General features: G+C 40.3%; 1 protein-coding gene across 2 annotated transcripts in view; it reads left to right on the top strand.

Moving 5' to 3' along the window:
• Positions 1–1,512: 1,512 nt before the first annotated feature.
• The window catches only part of ift70 (intraflagellar transport 70), a 71,936-nt gene continuing 55,520 nt past the window's right edge, over positions 1,513–17,928 (top strand). The window contains exons 1-2 of one of the 2 annotated variants that reach the window (XM_062452596.1): positions 1,513–1,702; positions 2,167–2,232. In XM_062452596.1, coding sequence (XP_062308580.1) covers positions 1,649–1,702; positions 2,167–2,232 — 120 coding nt within the window. In that variant the 5' untranslated portion in view covers positions 1,513–1,648. The remainder of the gene's footprint in view (positions 1,703–2,166; positions 2,233–17,928) is intronic. The other variant, XM_062452606.1, reaches the window with a different exon arrangement.

The raw sequence follows: 17,928 nt of genomic DNA, 5'->3' as shown, positions 1-17,928 counted from the left end.
CTTCCTTTTTTCTGACATTTTTCTACCGCACACAAAATGTGCAGGTTATTTACAGTAGGAGATGGGCTTCTATCATGTATTACCATTCTCATAGAATGGGCTTCGATCTACCAGCTAGACAGTCAGCTAGGAAAGGTGAAACGGATTGCATTGACAAGGATTGACAGCTGTATGAGTGTCATTTTCATTTTAATATAATTCATGTTTTGGTTTTATATTGGCTGGCTTCCCAGAATAGCTGAATTTGCAGAGCTAGCAAGCACCAATTCCGCTTGTGTGGTATTTGCCATCATCTTTGCTATCGCCAGTTTACTCCAGATCGTGTGCTTCAAAGTCCCTAGAGCCGATTTAGCTTTTGCAACGAAACCATTTAAGATAATTATGACAATGGTAGAATATAGTGTAGTTCTGTTCAGTATCGCTAACCTTGGCAAAGGGATTTCGAAGAACTACAATATCAATGCTGGTCTTGGATTAAACAGACGATAGCAAAATTTCCTTCCAAATCTTTTGACGACACCACATAAATGGAATAGGTGCTAGCTAATGTTTGCTCCATCGGTTAGTTCGCTAGCTATGCAAATGCAGCTACTATGTGTGAACCATGCCAAGTAAACACTGCCAACATAAAGTGAAATCGCTATGGTGCGATTAACTGGATTTAACTCACGTTAGTTACGTGCATTTCAGATGGTAGACACTCAGTCACCTTGCCAGATAAGGAACACTACTATTGCATTGCTAGCTTCTCTCACTGACTAATTCAAAAAGCAGGTGATGTTACTTAACTAACTAGCTAACATGACCAATGCAGGGAAATTGTGACAGTTATGAATGTTTTATTGTATTGAGTGGTAGAAATAAATTGTCAAACCAATCCTTTACAACTACTTACTGGACATCAGCCACCAATGACACAAACAGTTACTGCCAGATTTTCATACACGCACCTGCAGCACTGCTGAGGGCTGGGGGGAGGCGGCTGTGGATCAAACCATTGTGGGACCAAGGGCGGGGTTCGCAATCTTTTTAAACTTTTACAGAAGCGCCATTGTGTCCATAATCAGCAAAACGCTTTCATTGCGTATTATTAATGTTATGAAAATGACATAGTTATGTTTACAGGGATTTATTGGGGGGGGACAAATCATACTTTTCCCAGGATTGGGGGGGTCGTGTCCCCCCTGTCCCCCCCGGGATTTCCGCCCATGACTGGGAGTGATCGCAGTCAACTCGCTCACCCATAACATTGTGTTGGTCGTTAACGACATCTCTGACGTTGATAACAAACCAAACCGTTTAAAAATCGGTTGAAAATTGAGCAAGTTATGGTCATTTAAAAAGTACATGTAGCACCAACACAATGTTATGGGTGAGCGAGTTGACTGTAGCAAGATGGCTGCCATGTGCGGACGTTCGACTCCGTTGTCCGGCAACGCGGACAAGACATCTACCCTTTATATATATCTATGAGCTCTCCGGCTCTACAGGCACATACTGTACCTGCTGACGGAAATGAGGCAATACGCTTTCCGGTGCCGTTGCTAAGTGCAGTGTGCGTTCACAAAGGAAACAAATACGATTAGCAAGGTGGAGCAGTAAAAAAACGAAAATTACAAAGTATTATTTGTTTTCGAAAGATAAAGTCATGACGCTAACAAATATTAAGGACGGCGAATATACGGGCACAGTTTACAGAATGGTGAGAATGGTTACAGAATGGTGGTCTATGCTGTTATTTGGCTTCTGTTCTGAGGGGAAGATAATGATAGTGCTAACGTTGACTAACTAGAGCTACTGTAGCTAGCTGGCGGTACATACTGTATTATAGTAATGTATTAGTTTTTCTCCCAATTCCAAACGTGAGATGACGTACGTCCTACGACAGACTTGTCTGTCCAACGACAGGCTTGCGAACTAGCTAGCTGGTGTTCTGTAGCACTCTTTACCACTTCAAAATTGGGCAAGCTACAGTATTAACTTTCGTTTGGCTAGCCAGCTGTAATGTTAGCTACGTCAGTGGTGGGGTCATGCCACAACATTAGGAGTATTCGACTTCATGCGGCGCCGGCGGCATATCACCATGCAAGCTAGAGCTAGCTAGAAAGTTACTGTAGCTAGCTGTCAGCACATACGTCAGACCTTCCTCTCCACCCTCTTGCATAGATCAAGGATGGGCGGTATGGAGAAGCCATCAACATCCTAAGCAATGAACTTCAGAAACAGATGAAGGTAAGTAGCTAGCTAGCTGAAGTTGTATCATGCGTCTAGGAACCACATCCATCCAGGCCAACTGTAGCTGTAACCAACTGACTATCTGCTCCCACCTCTCTCCTGCCCCAGCTGGACCCTCCCAACAAAGAATTCCCAATAACTATACATATCACGATATGGCACATTTTCTTTAAATTCAATGAATAAATAGTTAATATAAAATGACCACACGGAGAGGCCAATTTCTTATATTTTTTTATTATGATAATACATAGGCTACATATAGGCTAAACAACTATAACACTAATGATAGCCTATATTTATAGCCTTTAACCGATAGTAGAATGCTATATAGATGCCTAATGGGGCTGATTGTGGCTACTGGTCTGTAGCAGTTTAGATTTTTGGGCAATTTATTATCAGCCCATTATTAATAATTAATAACAACCAAGGATCAGTGATGTGAAAAATTAAGCTATAACTTTGACTTTTTTGTGCGACATTGTAACGTAGATATGCTCACTGTATCAGAACGCATTTGTTTAACCCTATGTATTGCAAATTATTAGGCTACAAGTTTTTTTATTGTACTGAATACACTTTTTTTAAACTCTTACTCTTTTTCACACCAAACTCAACAAAATATTTCTGTATGGACCTAGCTTTGTGCATAGGAGCTTAACCCTTGTGTTATCTTCGGGTCATTCTGACCCATCAGCCGTGTGACCCACCGTCGTATTGCGACAAATTTACCTCATACAAAAACAAAGTGAAGCATTTTCTTTTAACCGTTGGGCTGTCGCAGACCCCCCACATTGCAAAGGTTAAAAGAAAATTATTTGTATTTGTTTTTGTATTGGGTAAAACTGGGTAAACACAACGATGGTTCGTTATGAACCTTTGGGTCATGTGACCCGAAGGCAGCACAAGGGTTAATAAAGCCAAAACAGGAAAGGGCCTTCTCCAAAATATTACCACAAAGTTTGAAGCACAAAAATTGTCAAGAGTAACATTTTATCCTTCAGCATAAATACATCCATCAGTAGAACTAAGGTTACATTCCAAAACCATGAAAAACAGCCTCCTTTCAATTTTCTACTTTCCAAGCCAGGCCCTCTCAACATCAGTGGGGGGGAGAGGGGGACTGAATACGTCCATTGCAAACAAGTATCATATTCTCATGTATATGTTAGTGCATGTAAACCTGCTATTTAAAAAAAAAAAAAATCCTGCATTAAAATAACGCATCATGACAGTTTGTATGATTTGAAATAGTTATTTATTATCACACTAGCATTTAATTATCACGGCAAACAATTACACTGCACTGAACTGTAGGTAAAGTACAAAAAAGTTAAAATAACAAAACCTGTAATTATTACTTGTGAACGAATATCATTCACGTCTTACTAAACCTAGTCACGCGAAAGTGAATGAGGTAAACAAATCTTTTCTGTTTCCTCTTCTGAGCCTATGCAGGTCACGTGAAAAATTATCCAAAGACTGGTACCCAAAAGAAGGAATGAATCGTTCACCTCCCGACATCGTGTCATCGGGTAAAAGATAAGTTCATCTGCTGACTGAGTCTCCGGGTTAAAGATTCGTTCATCTGTTGACCGTGTCTTCAGGTTAAAGATTAGTTCTTCTGCCGATCCGTGTCTTTGGGTCAATGATTCGTTCTTCTGCCGACAGTGTCTTCGGGTACGAGTCTTTGGATCGTTTTTTTCGTGACCTGTATAGAGAATGCGAAGTTACGTCACTGTAGGTTAACGATACGTCACACCTTGTTGCATATTTGGGATCGCCGCCATCTTTGCAGGCTACACGCCCTTTCCAACCGGCCTGTCCGAATATGGGAACTTAAATTCCCATGGCTCCTGCCTCAATATCTTTGCCGTCCAATCACCAATTTTATTTCTGAAAACTGTAGGGCTGTCCCCACTCAGTCGACTAGTCGATTTTCTGGTCAATATGCTCTTGGTCGACTAAGATTTTTTTAGTTGAGCTGCCGTATGGCAGTGTGAGATCTGATTCCCGCTTGTGTCACCATTGCTGAATTAAAGACATGTTCTACAGAAATTGTAGATTATATTATTTAAGACAAATAAAGCAACTCTAAAAATATATAATTTAAAAGAAAAGGTGTTATTGTTTTCCCTTTCGTTAATCTGCGCGCTTTGTTTTGTTTTGTTTTTTGCACACGGCACAAGCACAATTGGCTGCCGAACTACAAACTCTGCCATAGCCTACTTTGTCGGTGTTATTAGTCAAAATGGCAAAGAAATCTGTGGTATGGCAGCATTTCATTAAAGTACATTTACATTTACAAAGTACCGGGTGACTCGAACATTGAATGCAAACTATGCCAACAACGGTTTATTTTTCATAGTTCAACGTCGAATATGATGTAGCCTTCCACCTGAAAAACGTAAGTTGGCCTAGGCCTACTTCGCTCATGCTAACGCGCTGGGTTGAAAAATGAATATGCCTATTATAAGAATCACATCCAAATCGAATGACATTATCTTCTCCGGCCAAGACAAGAAAATCTTTCTCTGTTGCACCGCACCGTTCCCCACTCGGCTTCTACGTAAGTTCGCATGCTGCACGTTTTCAGGCAGTGATCAGCGCGCTATGACGATTTGCATGTTAAACAAACAATATTTTTAATTTGTAGTACATTGTAAGAGATAATACATAATAACCAATCAGGTATTTTGTATTATATCGGCATTCGATAACAACAGGACTAGTGACGCCAGACTTATTATTAGTAATTAGCTTATTTTATAGCGGCTGAATCTGGAATGTCCAGCAGCTACATTGAGTCAGATCAGGAAAATGTTTGTACATTTATGTTTGTCTAGTTGTCAATCTCCCTTCTTACGTATGTATTTCTTTCATATTATCTCTTAAAACAGTGAGGATAAACATCACACAAAACGGTTTGATGAAAAACATTGTGACATTTATAGAAAAAAAAACCGTTTCAAATTTCGATTAGTCGATTTTCAGAAGTGTTTAGTCGAGTCTTGGTCGACCAAAGAAAATCTTAGTCGGAGACAGCCCTAGAAAACTGCCAGATACTCGTGACAACATAAACTAAAAGCACATCTAATTTGGTTAATGGGCGTGAATTAATAAATGTATCGTTATCCATCTTTTGCCTAAGCAGAGTCAGAGAGGATACCATGGCATGGGAGATGTCCTACAGTGTTAGATGTACTGCTTCAAATTGAAAACTGAGGCAATATTTCGAGTAAAAACACGTTTCTTAACATATGTTGTCAATTTTGTAAATTAAAAATCTAAACTTTTTTATTACGAAGCATTTGTTGGAGTAATGGGAGTCAGGACAAAATTACACGACCCGGTTTCTGAGTTTGTGACAGGCAGCTACTGACCGTAGTAGCCTGTATATGCCTCGTTGTTTGCAGATTTCTGTGAAACTTGCTAAATAAACATTAGCTAGCTACACTATGTAGGCTATCATTTAAGCTAAATATCTATAACTTGTTTGGACAATTGGATTGTCAAAGAAAGTCAAACCTTTTTAGTTATGGAGAATTATGGTTTATCCACTAATTACTAGAAGGGTCATATCTTTCTAACCAAATAATATATTTATAATCTGGCTGCTGTTCTACATTGCCCACAATTATGTATATTTCATATGCACTAAGTTGTCCTCTATCTTGTAATACAAGTGGTTGAAAATGAAGATGTAGCCTACGGAGATTATTGTAAACATTGATGCATGAAATGTTATTGTTTTCTCATGATTTCCCTTAAATAATCATACATATAGGCTCTACTACAGTGCGCCCAAAAATATGTGTGCAAGCGCGGTAAAATATTTGGGCTCACAGGTGCGAGCAAGTTTAGACATAACGTCTGGTTTTAACGTATTGCAGCTGTCAGTTACGTGAAAAGAGGTGGTGGAACACGAAAATACTCAAACCATTATTTGCAATGGGAAACATTTATTTCTTTCAACTAGCAATAAACCTCATAGGCTGCATCCTGCGATAGCCTACTGCATCTGCCCTGCGAGCGATCTAGCTAGCTAACCTTCACCCTCAGTGTGAACAATCAAACTAAGCAAAGTAACATCCAACACTACACATATCAAAATAAACACAAGAGTTCAACAATAGAAACTTAAAGTAACAATGCTTCCGTGAACAAAATGAACCCCCCAACTAAGTCCCCTTCTGTCTGCCGCAGGCCAGGGCATGCTGAAAACCAAGAGCGCCGACCGTTGCGAATACAACATAAAAACCAAATTTTCCATTAACGATTAATTGGTGTACCAATTAATCGTTGGTGTACGGTACACCAAGGAATTAAGTGCTCGACGGTCTAGTTGATGTTCAGCAGGGAATAGTCGGTTTGTGCTGACCTTACTTGCTCAACACCTGAGAGAAGGCCATGTACTATACATGGACAATTTGTACAGCAGTGCAACCATCTTTCAACATTTTCTGTCTCTTGCTCTCCTGTGCGGGCCAACATTCACATTCACCTGTAAAATTAGAAAGGGAGATGTTTAATATATAGAAAACGGTCAACAGCAGGCAGTCAAGTGGTATGACAAGAGGTGTGTTCAATACCCTATGAAACATTACAGTCATACATTATTGTCTTGTCATTTCAATAGGTTGTTATATTGAATAAGCATGAAGTCTGGTTTATTGGGTGTGCTCAAGCCTTCGGCGAGAGCACAACCTTTGTTCTCTCACATATATATTTATTTATTATTATTATTTATTTTCGCCCCCCTAAGGATCAGTCAATATTTGGACTACATACACAACGGCGGTGTCAAAAGGTTTGTCTTGGTAGCGATTGCGTTGGTTGTATTTTTATTTACGTTCCGTTGCATGGTTTAAGTAGAAATTGCGTTTTTGTGGTGAAAAGTGAAGCTAACGGTGGCTAATTTGCTAGCCACAGTCACTGACGTTACTAACGTCACTACGTCACTAACGTCACGAAAACACGCGTGACTACCTCTAGCAGAACATTAGTTTAGCAGCTCGTTAACTTGGGGGATAGCTAGGCTAACTGCTTTACTGCAAGGCAGCTTCAGAAACGCCACAAGCAAAGAGGCCAGGGTGATAACTATTTACTAATTTTACTTTCTGATATGACACACAATTGTGACGTGTAATGTACAATATAAGCTGATTTTATTAAGGAAGTACATCTACTTTCGGAAACAGTAGTCTACTATGTCACTTAAGTATTAGCATCATGACATTAGCCTCTGTTGCCCGGGCAACACATACTACAGTGGTCTATGATGCATCTGTTTTCAATCGTTAAAATAAACATTCCTCACAAATACATTTTCGTTGTACGATTTATTATGACATTACATTACAAGTAAACGATTTGTGGGTGAAATTATCATTACCTGTGGTTTCAAACCAGTGTTGCTCACTGAAACGCTGTAGCCTACGCGAGACACTACAAAAACATCTACAGCTGTAGGAAGTCAAACGGCGACAGAACATGTTCGGCACTCCCCTTACTTAAATCACAAATCTATCTAACTACTAACCTTAACTTCATTGCCACAGCCTAAACTTTGTCAATCTGTTCATGAAAATAATTAATTTCAGCCTAAACCGTACAACGGAACGTTAAATCAAATTCAACCAACGCAATCGCTACCAAGACGAACACAGCAGTAGTCTAGTACTGTATTGTAGTAGTACAATTTACCGGGGCAGCTCTCCACACAGGGCTATATCGCACTTGGCGTTGTTACTGACAATGATCGCTACCAGTGAGCTTTTTATGAAAGCGATTTTCCACTAAATAAATGTCAAGCTTATTTACGTTTTGGGGGGCATATTTTCAGTTAGCAGATGGTACTGTTTGAATCGCGATTCCATCTTCTACTGCCGGTAACGTCGTAGAATAATCTTCAAAGGGGGTTCTTTATTCATGAATGAATGCAATATGAGTAGGCTAAATTCCTTAAAATATCACGAGAAGGGAAAAACTTAAAAGGACGTTTAAGTCATAGAGATTAGGTCAATTTTTACACCGGTCTGCCAAATTTATTCGTTTTGATTCAACGATGAGGCTGCCTCTTGCAGGTGAAATAAGACATCTATTTCATTCTACACTTCACTCGTATTTTCAGTTGTAAATGAGCAGCAAAAAAAAATGCTTTTAAATCTATGTAATCTTTATAAATAATAAGTATGCATTTTTATATAAAGTATACAGAAATATCAGTTGTAAAAATGTCATTCAAAAACGGACCTCTGTGCAACCGACGCAAGCACACCCTACAATTTCCACAGAAATTGTACCCTCTCTAGTTCTACATGTCGTCCATCAAATAGCCCCTAGATTTTCCAAACAAATTACACTTGCCTCTCATTTTTGCAATACTTAACCCTCGTGCTGCCTTCGGGTCACATGACCCAAAGGTTCATAACGAACCATCGTTGTGTTTACCCAATTTTACCCAATACAAAAACAAATTAAAATAATTTTCTTTTAACCTTTGCAATGTGGGGGGTCTGAGACAGCCCAACGGTTAAAAGAAAATGCTTCACTTTGTCTTTGTATGCGGTAAATCTGTCGCAATACGACGGTGGGTCACAATGACTGATGGGTCAGAATGACCCGAAGATAACACAAGGGTTAAACTGTGGCCTGACAATAAATGAGGAATAATAAATGTTCTATCAACACAGAAATGAATGGCAGTAGATGGTAGCAAGAGATCACAAAACCTAGCCATCAATTTAGAATGGATGGTCTGCATTATTGTGTTTGCTCTAATTAGACTAAACATAGCAAGTTACGAGCTAGCTGGCAAAAACATCAGATCGTGGAAAACAACAAGTCATGCTTTCATCTCAATATCATGCCACAGGTATGTGTATAATTTGTGGTTATAAATAATCTACTCACCAGAAAGGTTTTCCCAGAAAAGTAGAAGCCAACCAAAAAGGTTTGAAGGTATCCAAGCTGCATGAGCTTGCTTGATCGCCTTTCATCAAGGGGTCTGGGAGTCATTCTCCAGTCTCGCCAATGGCTCACATGGTTGACAATCAGCATTTGTTGCTAATTTACTAGGCTATGTTACGTTGTTTGTGTGGTCGGATTATAATGAGTACAAAATAATGCAGGTGCATCCAGTCAGACTAATGTGCTAGGAATGCATCGTTTAATTTTTGTTTTGCTGGTTTCCAGTAACTTATTTTGAGAACACGGTCTGGTTGCCAACTCCGTAGGTTTACAAGATGGAAGAGAGAACACAACGATGTATAGCAATCAAGTTAGACTGACTGGGTGTATCTGAATTATTTTGTATTCGTTATAATCCGACCACACAAACAACGTAACATAGCCTAGTAAATTAGCAACAGCTAACTTGTTGATTGACACTTTACTACACTACGAGCTAGCTAGTTTGGCAAAAACATCACCTTGTGAAATACAACAGTTGCTTTCATCTCAGTATCGTGCAAAATATGTGGGTGGTATAATTAGAATTATACAAGTACTTCTGGCATCAGAATAATAGCCAAAACTTTGAAGGTCTCGCCAGCCCCCTGAAGCGGAAGAAATACGTAACGAGAAGGTGGGATAAACAAAATAACCAATGTAGTCGTCACTAATACAGGGTGCAAACTAGGTCACTTTCAAATGTGAATCGAGAAATGGTGAAATTGTATAGAAATTCGATTTTAATGCGTCATAATCAATTTCTGGAACGTTGAGATTATAACAAACTCACGCGCATAAATAACTCACTCTGGGGGACCAGTCAAGAAATTTAGAACTTACTCCTCAAAGGGTCAACCAGCCATTAGATACACATACAAATAGGGCCAAAAAAATACTGACGCAATTGGAATTTACATGTCATCTTCAATGCGCCCGTATTCACTCCTAGACGAACCTAGTTTGTTTTGCTTTTCCCTCCGCTGTACCGAACTCGTACCGAACCGTGATGTCTGAACCGCGGTATGAACCGAACCGTGACTTCAGTGTACCGTTCCACCCCTAATCAGTACAGAGGGGCCCTCCCTGGAAATATTTGATGGCTCTAAATGTGCTGATCAAGACGCCCACTGATGTTGTATGTCCGTTGACCTTACAAGATGGCGCCCAAACAAAACGGTTTTGCCATTTACCCAGAATTCAACGCGGCGTGACGTGAACTTCGCATTTTCTATAGGCACAGTAGCCTACTGGTAGAGGAAGTAGGGGTTGAGGAAAAAATCAATTCTCATTTGAAACGCGATTCAGTCTTCTAGCGATTCATATCGATTCACAAATTTCAAAAATCGTATATTTTTTTTAAATAAATATAACAATGAGTTTACTTAACTGCAAGAAAAACAATACATTTCAAGGTTTTGATGCATTAGGATTTTTTTCTTCAACACTTAGTGGCAACACACCATTTTGACGAATAACACCGACAAAGTAGGCTATGGCAGAGTTTGTAGTTCAGTAGCCAATTGTGCTTGTGCCCTGTGCAAAAAAACTAAGCGCAGATTAATGAAAGGGAAAACAGTAACACCTTTTCTTTTAAATTACATATTTTTAGAGTTGCTTTATTTGTCTTAAATAATATAGTCTACAATTTCTCTAGAAAATGTATTTAATTCAGCAATGGTGACACAAGCGGGAATCAGATCTCACACTGCCATACGGCAGCCCGACTAAAATAATCTTAGTCAACCAAGAGCATATTGACAGCCCTAGTGATCAATGAACAGATATTTCTCAACGTAGCCACAAAAGCAATACGCCAATTGAAAGCCACTATTTAGCCCTTCCTAAAAATGCCAACCATGTTGGGCTAACACTAACACACACGAAATAATCCATAAATATATCACCAAAAGTTAAACAATTTTGAAATCACAACAACAACTTTGTCCTACCTTGTATGATTTTTGTTGTAAAAAGTAGTGTCTGGTCGACTAATTCCACTCGGTAAGATAGTTCCATGCCTTGTTGACATTCTGAAGTAATTTCAAATCGCAAACACTGTTTCCTAATAACTATAACATTAGCTTGAACCTTAGTGACTATATCGTTCTAAGCAAAACAGGCCGTCTTTGTCCCCATCTACTGGACATCTACTGGACTATCATATTTAATTCAGCAATGGTGACACAAGCGGGAATCAGATCTCACACTGCCATACGGCAGCCCGACTAAAATAATCTTAGTCAACCAAGAGCATATTGACAGCCCTAGTAGATCAATGAACAGATATTTCTCAACGTAGCCACGAAAGCAATACGCCAATTGAAAGCCACTATTTAGCCCTTCCTAAAAATGCCAACCATGTTGGGCTAACACTAACACACACGAAACAATCCATAAATATATCACCAAAAGTTTAACAATTTTGAAATCACAACAACAACTTTGTCCTACCTTGTATGATTTTTGTTGTAAAAAGTAGTGTCTGGTCGACTAATTCCACTCGGTAAGATAGTTCCATGCCTTGTTGACATTCTGAAGTAATTTCAAATCGCAAACACTGTTTCCTAATAACTATAACATTAGCTTGAACCTTAGTGACTATATCGTTCTAAGCAACTGTTTTTCCTAAACAGTTTTACATTTTACATTTAGTCACTTAGCAGACGCTCTTATCCAGAGCGACTTACAGTAAGTACAGGGACATTCTCCCCGAGGCAAGTAGGGTGAAGTGCCGTCATTTGGCACGGCCGGGAATCGAACTGGCAACCTTCTGATTACTAGCCCGTTTCCCTCACCGCTCAGCCACCTGACTCTCAGTTCTCGTGTAATTCAGCTAATATTTAGCTTTCCATAGAGGGGTCACATGATGAGGGGTCACACGATTTACCAATCGAATCGGGAGATATCCAAGCGTGAGAGATATCCAAGCGTGAGAGATATCCAAGAGCGCAATCATTGAAACTCATTCTGCTGGGGACCGCCAACGGGGCTTTAGCAAGTTTGGGAACCTCTGTTTTAGGGTACTAAGGAACCTGTTTTAGGACCTAATATCACTGTATATAGTTTTGAGATGTCATGGGGGTCTCAGCAAAGGTTTCCTTTTTTATTTATTTTTTACTTTTTAGATTTAGATTTCCACAATTTAATTTAATGTTCTAGCTTCATGTCCTCTGACAAACTAATACCCACATTGCTAATTCGGGATACATCTCACATGTGTTACCATCTTTTTGATACCAACATTATGTTTATAGCCCTTGTAGTTTGTGAGATACTCCATTAGATTTGGGCGTGCCTTTTCGGGGGCGGGACTTAAGAAATAGGCCTAGGGATGAAGAGGTTAATAGAAGGCCTAGCCTAATCAGAGCCAACTCAATGAACCAGCAAACCAGATTTAAGATCAACATCCCATACAAGGCAGTGATGTTCCTGTCAGGATGCTCTCGATTGTGCATGTGCAGAAATATTATCACACAAAGTCAGTCTTGTGCTTTGTTTCTGCAAGAATCTAAGTTCTTATGTCTAAATTGAATTACTCAGTTATCATTAATGTATATCACAGTAGCTTTGTACATCAGTGTAGAAATGTGGCCTGGTGCAGTGAGATAAGCGAGAGCTTGAAAGGGACTGCGCCATCTTAGCAGTTCCGGCTCGTCCGGTCTTGCGCAGAACAGTGGCTCGCCATGCTCCTAGCTCCGAGGCTCGTGCACGCTTGCAAATATCTGTACAAGTCATACTTTGCGACAACCAGTCGCAAAATGTTCTCTGCTCCAACACACCTGATTCAAATGAATGGTCATAAGCAGGGTTCTGCAGAGCTGGATGACGACCCATTCATTTGAATCAGGTGTGTTGGAGCAGGGAACATCCAGGACAGGTGTTCCCTGAGGACCAGGGTTGGGAACCACTGAGCTAAGGCATTGCAGTAGAGTCAGAAAACTGGCAGAATGGGGTACAAATCCGATCAAGAAGCAGATAGGCCAACATGATGTGAACTTCATGAAAACTAAAATCAATGCTGAATACAATTAGGGGTGGGTGATATGGCCAAAATCTTCTATCACGGTATGAGTCATTTTATATCACGGTTACGGTATATATCACGGTATAGTAATTGTTCTGTAAATTCAATTAAGAAATGGTACAAAATAACCATACCATACTTCATCATCACACTCGATTATTTATTACAAACAAAAACAACTGCCTCACATGAGACAACACGAGTTAAAAACAAAAGACTCAAAAAAGTTACGAGTACGAGCGTTCCGAATGGCTGATGCGCAGGTCATGCCATCCGCATGGTGACCTACTCACAGCCTAATACAGATCCGTAATGCCCTCCGACGAAAATTTCAAAATGAGCGAAAGCGACCGGAGTCTGAGTTTTACTATTTATATCTAACTTCGGTTATGGCGTATCAACCTCGTTAAAGCTCAGGCGATATGTTAAAGCCTCAGTTTGATATTTCCCGCATGACCTCATTCTCAGTTAGTAAGTAGTTAGCCTTCACCTTCTTGATCAAGAATGCTAGCAACGCCACCAGTGTAATTTTACAACAATAATTTTACAGCAAATCGAATTGGTTACCTGCAGAATGGGTCATCAAATCTATTATTAATTAGCATCTGCATGAATGTGGTAAGCTTAGACAAAATACACTCCTTCCGTCAGACCAACGCAAATGTGCTTCAAGGTCAAACGAAAATAGCAAATCAAATAAAAGTTAAACTACAATTCTAAATATCGCAAGAATGCGATTTATATGATGGCTTATGTACAATACAACAACCAGACATTTAATTGACACGTGTAATACAAAAATATAGTATAAAAGTATACCGCAGTTGAAACGGTATAGCCAAATCTCTCCCGGTAGACACATTTCTACCGTCGCACGGTATATACCGTCATACTGCCCAGCCCTAAATACGATACAGTTCACTTGGTTTTTAGAAATATATGCTTATTCTATATGGAACTCACCATATCGGCCTAAAGTGTTTTTGCTTCATGTTTTGAGTATGATTGCCAACGCATTGTATCGGATTAAATAAACTGTAAACTTGAATACTTCGTCATTGTTCTCGTCTGGCAAAGAAAACAAAATAGCTATTTTGCTAACCGCAATTTCCCATAATGCAGACTTTCCATAGCCTACTGTCAACTTTCTATTCAAACGAAATGTCTAAATATAGCTGCAAGCAGCGATGCAGGTTCCTCCGCAAAATGGCAAAATATTATAAAAATGTACAGTGTAGACGATTAAGAGTTGGACAACAAGAGAGCAAAATGACTTCATGTTTGGCCAACAACAACAGGCTGAATGGAGATTCGTACTCCAGAGCATGAGGTTGCAAGTCAGCCTCTCTATCCTCTCTGCTACACATCAACTGTTGAGATTTTATGAATAGAAAAGGCAGAGTATTAGCTTTGGTCAGCTTTGGGACAAAGTTTAAGCAGCTGTAATTGAGTCATCTTTTGACATTTTTAGGTGAAATTGCGCATGGTACTTCAGAATGATCTCATTCTGTTTAACTAAACAGATAGATCAGTATCACGACAGGTCCAAAGGCTGTGGCTGGATTCGAACCTGTGACCATGCACATTGCAGTGCACTGTCTCAGCCCATTGAGCTATTCTCAGTGTTAAGAAATAATGTGGTCAGTTACTATATAAAAAAGCAAGCTGTTTCTCCTGTGGTAAGCATTGTTAGATTCGGCCAAAAATTAAACAGCTCTAATTCAATCATATTTTGACATACCAAAGTGAATTTGTTTATGGTACTTCAGAGTGATGTAATCTTGAACCCTATTAGGTTTGAAAAACCATCAGTCAAAATTATATTTGATTAAATGACACAAAGATATTGAGGCAATGTGGACATTTACATAAATACACCCCTTTCAGCCATTTTGTATTCTACACATCTGTAACAAATTTCAAGTCGATTGGATCTATGGTTCATGAGGAGAAAGGTTTTGAAGGTTGTACCAAATTTGGACAGTGTAGCCAAATATACCGGAACCCCTCAACGCCCTGGCTGCGCCTAGAAATTCTGTCCATATAAGTTTACATTTACATTTAGTCATTTAGCAGACGCTCTTTTCCAGAGCGACTTACAGTAAGTACAGGGACATTCCCCCGAGGCAAGTAAGGTGAAGTGCCTTGCCCAAGGACACAACGTCATTTGGCACGGCCGGGAATCGAACTGTCAACCTTCAGATTACTAGCCCGATTCCCTAACCGCTCAGCCATCTGACTCCCCCATAAGTTATGAACAGAATCGGTGACAAAGGGCAGCCCTGGCGGAGTCCAACCCTCACCGGGAACAAGTTCGACTTACTGCCGGCAATGCGGACCAAACTCTGGCACCGGTCGTACAGGGACCGGACAGCCCCGATCAGGGAATCCGGTACCCCGTACTCCCGGAGCACCCCCCACATGAGCCCCCGAGGGACACGGTCGAACGCCTTTTCCAAATCCACAAAACATGCGTAGACTGGTTGGGAGAACTCCCATGCACCCTCCAGGACCCTGCCGAGGGTGTAGAGCTGGTCCACAGTTCCACGGCCAGGACGAAAACCACATTGCTCCTCCTGAATCCGAGGTTCGACAATCCGACGGACCCTCCTCTCCAGAACCCCTGAATAGACTTTCCCAGGGAGGCTGAGGAGTGTGATCCCCCTAAATTTGGAGCACACCCTCCGGTCCCCCTTTTTAAAGAGGGGAACCTAAAACCCCGGTCTGCCAGTCCAGAGGCACTGTCCCTGATGTCCACGCAATGTTGCAAAGTCGTGTCAAACAAGACAGCCCTACAACATCCAGAGCCTTAAGGAACTCCGGGCGGACCTCATCCACCCCAGGGGCCCTGCCACCGCGGAGCTTTTCAACCACCTCGATAGAAGGGCCCCCCCCCCCGATGTCCCCAGATTCGGGAAGCATGTTGACGTCCCCAGACGTCGGAAAGCATGTTGGTGGAATTAAGGAGGTCTTCAAAGTATTCCTTCCACCAATCCAGGACGTCCCCCATCGAGGTCAGCAGCGCACCATCCCCACCATATACAGCGTTGACAGTGCACTGCTTGAGTCGCCGGATGGTGGTCCAGAACCTTTTCGAAGCCGTAGAAGTGTTTGTGTTTCTACCTTTTCTTATTATTATTGGTGGCCAAGCCGCGAAGCCACTTAAGTGTTTCTACCTTTTCTTATTATTGGGTGTGCTCACGCCTTCGCACACAACCATTGTTCTCTCATATATATATTTATTATTTATTGTTTATTATATCGCCCCCCTAAGGATCAGTCAATATTTGGACTACATAGACAACGCCTGTGTAAAAATATTTGTCTTTGTCTCGATTGCGTTGCTTGTATCTTTATTTACGTTCCGTTGCACGGTTTAGGAGGTTACAACGTTTTTGTGGCAAAAAGTGCCTTTAGTCAACGAAGGGTACTCAGTGCTAGCTACGTCACCACGTCAGCACACGTTAGCAACGACGCATGGATTGATGTGCTGTTGCACAGCGAGTATCGTATTGTGCCGTGGTGTACTACTACTAGCAGCATCATACATGTACATTTAAGCAAATCAAGACTTGCATGTACAGTAAGTAATGTCACATTAAAGAATGTATGTAAAGTTTAAACTCAAGCTTGTGTGGTGCGTCGCTGGCTTCAGTGCCACAGCCTAAACTCTGTCAAAACAAACGTTCTCATTTCCGGTGCTTTCAAACAATCCCCTCACTCAGTGAAGTTTGGCTAGCCACCGCAACTAGCTTGCTCGTAGCAAACTTGTCTTGAATTTATGGAGGACCAAACCTGCCAAAATTAAAAATAAATAAATAAATGTATAAATAAATGTATTTATACATAAAAAAAATGTAAATATATAAAAATAAATGTATGAAAACATCTTAATTACGTATTTATTTATTTACATGGCCATTTATTTCTGTATTTATTTATTTTTGTATTTATTTATTTCTGTGTACATTTATTTCTGTATTTATTTATTTCTGTGTACATTTATTTCTGTATTTCCTTGTCCTTAAGCTAATGAGGTAAGCTGTCAATCAATGTATGTCACGGTGTCACCTTAACCCCATTGGTTGATCGGTATCAGAGTGCGAAGATGGACTTTCCATGCCTGGGGTTGCTATGACTACCTTAGTAAACAAAAGACTGCACACACGCAATAGATAGCGAGATATGAGAGTTTTGGCTAGCTAACCTTGCTAAAAAAGTGCTAGTCAAGATGTTTAACTTTTTCGCGTTGAGGCTCTGGATACCAATTTGTACCATTTAGCTGCCTGCAGAGTCATAAAGAGAAAGAGTTGCGTGAATTGCCTTTACGTTCATGGTACTGTACTGTACTGTAGGCTAGTTAGAACTAGAGCGAGCTAGCATCAGTTTCAAACACAGCAGCATCGTCGTTGAGGAACAGTTGTACTGTACTGTATGATGGAGTTGTGCCAAGGTAAGAATGTGGAAGTTCTTGGCCCATTTTCTGGCATCTAGTACATTTAACATTTCAGTATCTTAAAGTGCCGAGATTTTTTGATGCTAGCTAGACATGTAGAAGCCAGAACGTAGCAAAAACAATGTGCTACGAAGTGAGTGATGACCTGTTTATGTAATGATCAGTGTAGCTAGCTAATTTAGTGCACTATTTATATTTATTGAGAAACTAATGCCTACAAACAAGTTTGTGTGAGAGGAAAGCTGTATTTAATTATTAA

Source organism: Osmerus eperlanus, chromosome 2 (assembly GCF_963692335.1).
Source record: "Osmerus eperlanus chromosome 2, fOsmEpe2.1, whole genome shotgun sequence".
Lineage (NCBI taxonomy): Eukaryota > Metazoa > Chordata > Actinopteri > Osmeriformes > Osmeridae > Osmerus > Osmerus eperlanus.
Note: the sequence above shows the minus strand (reverse complement) of the source record. Positions and strands in the feature narration are given on the sequence as shown.